The sequence below is a fragment of the Sinocyclocheilus rhinocerous genome, unplaced genomic scaffold, assembly GCF_001515625.1.
Source record: "Sinocyclocheilus rhinocerous isolate Xijiao unplaced genomic scaffold, SAMN03320098_v1.1 scaffold1219, whole genome shotgun sequence".
In the NCBI taxonomy this organism is placed as follows: Eukaryota; Metazoa; Chordata; class Actinopteri; order Cypriniformes; family Cyprinidae; genus Sinocyclocheilus; species Sinocyclocheilus rhinocerous.
Genome location: NW_015634012.1, coordinates 722,192 through 728,616, shown reverse-complemented (window position 1 = coordinate 728,616; position 6,425 = coordinate 722,192). Strand labels below are relative to the sequence as shown.

General features: G+C 36.8%; 1 protein-coding gene across 2 annotated transcripts in view; it reads left to right on the top strand.

The window, feature by feature from the left end:
- Positions 1–3,902, top strand: part of ndel1b (nudE neurodevelopment protein 1-like 1b) — a 15,516-nt gene extending 11,614 nt beyond the window's left edge. Inside the window, exons 5-8 of one of the 2 annotated variants that reach the window (XM_016558796.1) lie at positions 120–293; positions 1,189–1,280; positions 1,399–1,544; positions 2,594–3,902. In XM_016558796.1, coding sequence (XP_016414282.1) covers positions 120–293; positions 1,189–1,280; positions 1,399–1,544; positions 2,594–2,678 — 497 coding nt within the window. In that variant the 3' untranslated portion in view covers positions 2,679–3,902. The remainder of the gene's footprint in view (positions 1–119; positions 294–1,188; positions 1,281–1,398; positions 1,545–2,593) is intronic. The other variant, XM_016558795.1, reaches the window with a different exon arrangement.
- The last annotated feature ends 2,523 nt before the right edge of the window (positions 3,903–6,425 follow it).

The window sequence follows — 6,425 nt, the reverse complement described above, 5'->3', positions numbered from 1 at the left end:
TTTTTTTTTTTTTTTTTCTGTGGTAATAAGCATACTGCAGCAGATGCTATGAAGTTTAAGAACTGAACACACAACAGTTTGTGCAGGTTTATCTGTGCTAAATATGCATGTTCTTGTAGATTTGAGGCAAGAGTTGGCAGTTCGAGAGAGGACTTCAGATGTTGCCAGGATGTCGGCCCCCAGCTCTCCCACCCTAGACATTGATAAGACGGACTCAGCAGTGCAGGCCTCCCTGTCCCTCCCAGCCACACCTGTGGGGAAAAACATGGAGCATCCTTTCATTGCTTCCAAAGGTTGGTGCTGTATTTGGTCATTGAGTTTATTATTATTGATCAATAACAACAGCCTTGTTAAAGGGTTAGTTCACCCAAAAATGAAAATTAGCCCATAAATTACTCACCCTCAAGTCATCCTAGGTGTATATGACTTTCTTCTTTCAGACGAATCCAGTCGGAGTTATATAAAAAATTGTCTTTGATCTTTCAAGCTGTTTAATGCCAGTCAGCGGGTGTTGCAGTGCTTCAGTCCAAAAGAAATGAAATAAAAAGCACCCATCCATTAAAAAAAGTGTCTCACACGGCTCTGGGGGGGTGAACAAAGGCCTCCTGTAGCGAATCGATGCGTTTTTATAAGAAAAATAACCATATTTAAAACGTAATAATCACTTTAATCTAGCTTGCGCTCACTGATGTACACAGAAGCAGCTCTGGGCGGATGACTTATGAGGTCAGCGTTGCTCATGCGCCGCTCTGAAGTGACGAACGCGGAAGCGCAGGGGAGAGATCAAAACAAAACAACGGTCACGAATTAGAAGTACAAAACGAGGATTTGTAAAGAAGAATGTCAGAGGATTTCGATATATGCCAAGAGGAGACTGGTTTTCCTTTGCTGCTGAAAGAAGAAAGTCATATACACCTAGGATGCATTGAGGGTGAGTAATTTATGGGCTAATATTCATTTTTGGGTGAACTAACCCTTTAATTGATAATGTAAAATTAAAACACTTACGTTTTCTCTTAGTTTCTTAAAATTTTAAATTTTATTTAAATAGTATGAATTAAATATTCATTCAATTTCAGCAATTTTGAGTATCGTGTGTATTATGTATCAGCATTTTGTGCATATATTGTATATTATCATGACTGCCAGCAGTTACATCTATTTTACCTCTGTTTTTTTTCTCCAAAGCATTGACCAATGGCTGTGGAAACTCCCCCCTCACACCGTCTGCACGGATCTCAGCCCTTAACATTGTTGGTGATCTACTGCGGAAAGTTGGGGTAAAATTTCACTTAAACACTTAGAAAGAGCTACTTTTGATTCCGTATCAGAATGGACTCAAACGAAAATTAGATGCACGTATTAATGGAAAAACTTGGGATGTCTCTTTTTGTGCAGGCTCTTGAGTCTAAACTAGCTGCTTGTAGGAACTTTGCCAAGGACCAGGCAGCAAGGAAAAATTACGCAACAGGAAATGGAAACCTCATCAACAGCAACGCAACCAAGTTCTCTCATTCGCTTCACACTACGTATTTTGACAAGACGTAAGTGCTTAGCTTTCTATTCTGTCTGCTCACCAGGCCCACACGACTGCACAGCTTTCTGGGGAGATTTGTTAGACATTTATTTATGGAAAATAATTAGGCTAATAGATATTAATTATCTTTTGTCTTTGTTTTTAATTATTAATTATGTTTTGTCTTAATTCAAGTGAATTCAAATGTATTTGTATTGCACTTTTCACAATACACATTGTTTCAGAGCAGCTTTACAGAAAATCATCATGTTAATGTTTATAATGTCTTAAAGGGATAGTTCACCCAAAAATGAAAATTGTCATCGTTTACTCACCCTCAAGTTGTTTCAAACCTGTATGAGTTTCTTCTGCTGAACACAAAAGAAGATAAGATATTTTAAAGAATGTGGGAAACCAAACAGTTAACGGTAGCTGTTGACCTTCATAGCATGGGGAAAAAAAGTATTATGGAAGTCAATGGCTACCGCCATCTGTTTGGTTACCAACTTGCTTCAAAATATCTTATTTTGTGTTCAACAGAAGAAACTCATACAGGTTTGAATCAACTTGAGGGCGAGTAAATAACAGAATCTTCATTGAGTGAACTATCCCTTTAATATCTTAATGCCTTTAGCATTTAACAATTACAGCTGACCGATAATATAGTTTACGTTATATATCATGCAGCCAAGATTTGCTATATAGTATCTATTGCTTTACATGAGTATGCAGTACTCAAGAAGTTTGACGTGTACTGTGTGTATCCAGGTAAGGTTGGACATACTTATAGTAGTTGTATAATTCATTCAGGTTATTAATTTGTTATGTGGTAATATTGGGAATTATAAAACCTGTGAGGTTGTGTTCAATGTATAACAGTTTGGTGTAGTGACAAGCCTAATTACAGTTTGCTGATGTGTAGCACTGACATGGTTAAGTGATGCATATGACAAGGTTAAAATGTGTGATCATATCACCCAACCCCAAGCGGTTTAACTGAAGATTTATAATACTTAATATGTATAATACTTGCATAATTCAGTTTACTGATGTATTGCTCATCTCTGTTCTTCACAGGAATATGAATGGCCTGGATCCTCTGACAGCCATGGCTTCCCCGCGGACCGTGTCTCCTCCCGGCATGCTCCCTCTCAGCGTGTGAGAGACTTTCCCAGCGACCTCCACACAAGCTCGGACACAATGTGGAAACAGAGAGGACACTTGAAAGAATGTGTGTGTGTGTGTGTGTGAGAGAGAGACTGAGATGGCGTGCCTCCAGCATGTCTGACAGATACATGTCAGGCGTGAGGGTCCGTTCCTGTGACCTCTGTTCTCACGAGGTCTCACCTAAAGCCAGCAAAACGACAAAGGTCTGAGTCAGACCACAGCTTCTGTGTGAGTGTTTTAGTGTGTCGCACAATTCAAAAGATGTTAAAGGGATTTTCTTTTGAGGTGAACATCACTGTATGTTTAATGCAGATGAATGTGTGTGGGTTGTATGCGTGTTTGTGGGATCTGAGGTAAATCTGAACGTCCCCTCAGCCTGGATTTACATGTTCACCGTTTTCAGCTTCAGTAAAGGGTCTTAATGTGGAGGTCAGCAGATGTTTTACTGGAATGAATGCCAAGAAAACATGTTCAATAGCATGGAAACATCGGCTACCTTTAAAAGCGCTCTAATGAATTATTAACCCAGTTACATCAGCTGACTGGCCACCAGTTTGCATGATGCAACCACTATTTTAGGGCTTCAACAGGGTTGTATGTATGTTTCTGAAACTGCACTTCAAAATCCACAGTTACCTAATGTTTACTGTGTTTAGATTCACGAGCTGCAGTGGTTATGATGGCATCGCACTATATTGACGCATAACAAAGAGATACTGTTTCACTTGTCACGGCTTTGACTGTAAATCAGTCTGTGTGCAGTGTGACCTTCGTCACAGAACCTCATTTCTATCCCATGTGCCTCTGCTGGATCTGCTGGTGAGTTTGATATTCACCGTTTATTTATTTCACTCGTGGAACGGAAGCCAACTTATTTTTTTCACAGTATTTAAGTTCAGTTCTTTTACGCCAAACTTTTAACATCAAGTATAGGAGCACTTGTTAGTATTAATTTCCCCCTTTGAGTCTTTGATTTCACAGTTATCGCGCACTTTGTTGGTTGGTTTTGTTCTATCTCATGTATATAGATTTGTAAACATGGCAGCGATGCCCAGTCTGTAGATACTAAAATTGGGCTGATGTGCTGTTTAATTTATTTCAGAATCTTTATGGCATGTTTTGACACGGAGTGAATTTTACATACTGTGCATTGGTTTCAAATCATATATCAAGATGTAAGATTGGTTGTCTAATATGTGCAAATAAACGGAAAATGCAAGTGTGGAGTTATGGTTTCTTTCAACAGTCATGGAAAAAAGTCCTGATTTTTTTTACAGATGCTATTTTCCAGGTGAAAAGGTCCAGAAAGTATCTAGTGAATGGCCCATTCTATAAAATGCGTGCCTTTCACAGAACATTTTTGTAGGATTTCAGAAATTGAACAGGGTTGACTTGTGATGACTTGTGCCCAAGATGAAACTACACGTTGTTTGGTTGACATTTTAGATTGTGCTCTACTGACAAACATAAAGCAATAAGCCCCAAGAAGCCGTGGTTTACAGTAAATTTATAACTGTTATAAATTCACTGTAAACCACAGCTTCACGGGGCATACTGCTTTTATAAAACGGTTATTCCATATATAGTAAGGTTTCACAAAATAAAACCGAGCAAATAAAGTGTAATGATATTAATAAAAACATTCTTCCGCTAAACAATGTAGTTCCTCAGAAACGGTTGTGGTTCCAACAAAGTGGTTGCCGAGCAACACACAAATGTAAACAAAGGTATGTTTGTAGAGTAATTTACAACAGCTTCGAACTTGGCTCAGCCAGTCAGAATCAAGGACCTGAACTATCCATTTTATAAAACATAAAGAGAATATTATACATTTATATATATTGTATTTATAACTACATATGTTTAGGGTTATTTAAAGTGTTTTTTTTTTTTTTTTAAAGATATTTATTGTAATACTGTTGGGATGGTAAGTTTTTTTTTTTTTAAAGCTCTCAAAAGAAGTCTTACGCTCACCACTGAGTAACGGAAATAAAATGTATCAATGTTTATGATTCATTTATAAAGTGTATTTTATAAATTTTTTAATTAGTTTTAATCATACATTTTATTTCATTAATAGAACAATTTGTTTATTAAAGACATATTAACATTTATTAAAATATAAAAAAAATGTAATTGTGTGAATTGTGAAATTGCTTTGTCATGTAATATTTAGACATCTTCATGATGAAAACAGCCCCTGCTGGTAGATGTTGGAACTATAACATACCATTTACTGTACAAGTACAAAATATTCAGTTACACTACCGTTTAAAAGTTTGGGGTCAGTATGATTTTGAAATGTTTTTGAAAAAAGTCACAAAGTGCTCACCAAGACTGCATTTATTTGATCAAAAATACAGTACAAACAGTAATATTGTGAAATATTATTACTTTCTAAAATTACAGTTTACTATTGTAATACATTTAAAAATGTAATTTATTCCTGTGATGCGAAACTGAATTCTCAGCATCAGTACTCCAGTCTTCAGTGTGACATGATCCTCCAGTAATCACTCTGATATGCTGATTTGCTGCTCAAGAAACATTTCTTATTATTGTTAATGTTGAAAACAGTTGTGCTGCTTAATATTTGTGCCGAGATATCATTTTTATTTCAGGATTCTTTGATGAATAGAAAGTTCAAAAGAACCACATTTATTTGAAATAGAAATATTTTGTCTTTACAGTCATTTTCAATCAATTTAATGCGTACTCTGAATAAAAGTAATACTTAAAAAAAAACATACTGACCCCAAACCTTTAAATAGTAACATATGTACAGATATTAACTAGTTTGCGAGTGTTTTGAAGAATATTTGTAACTAAACAGTTTTGGTTCCTATAGACTTCCATTGTAATTTAAACCAGAACTGTTTGGTTACTAACATTCTTCAAAATATCGTTTACGTTCCACAGAAGTATGTTACACAGTTTTGTCAGGTCAAAACAACCCAACCGCTGGGTCAAAACAACCCAATAGCTGGGTTTGTCCCTTTTTAACCCAGCATTTTTTAGAGTGTATATATACACCTAGCTACGTGTACTGCGTTAGGCTAACCGAGACTTGTCATTTGCACTTATATATTCAGGGTGTCCGCGGGGTCTGAAAAAGTATTAAAAGTTGATAAATCAATTTAGCGAAAATTAAGGCCCTTAAAAAGTATTAAAAAGTCTTGAATGCCATTTTCCAAAGTATAACATTTTGTATCATCTTTTCATTGTGTGTCTTTGTCCGAGTAGTGGGGGTTCTGTGTAGTTTATTTATGGAATCCTGCAAGATTTGACGTCATCTGTTACGGCGCTCACTGACTGGCTGCAGCGCTGCCCGATAGCGCGAGGCTTGTTGATCCCGCTCTCTCTGAATTTTTGACCATTACCGCACGCTCCCATCTGCTCCCGCGATTTTTGTGTCCGCTCCCGCAAACATTCTAATATTGTATATAATTTTTCGCGCATCAGGGAGCCGCTATCAATATGTGGGGTATTTAAATGGCTTTTGAATGAGCGCTGGCAGTCGCAGTTCACTTTCGATTTCGCGATCGCGCGCACACTGTGTAAAGAGAGCACACCTTACGATATAAGATATTTGTCAATGATTTTAAACTGCTGATTTTAAACTGTTGCCATGGGTTGATTTTCCCCAGTGAGTTAAAGGTTTTAAATATTACATAAATTACATTTGTCTGAAATGCTTTTACTCAAACATTTTGCATTCTACCAGTAATAAAACTGTGCTAAA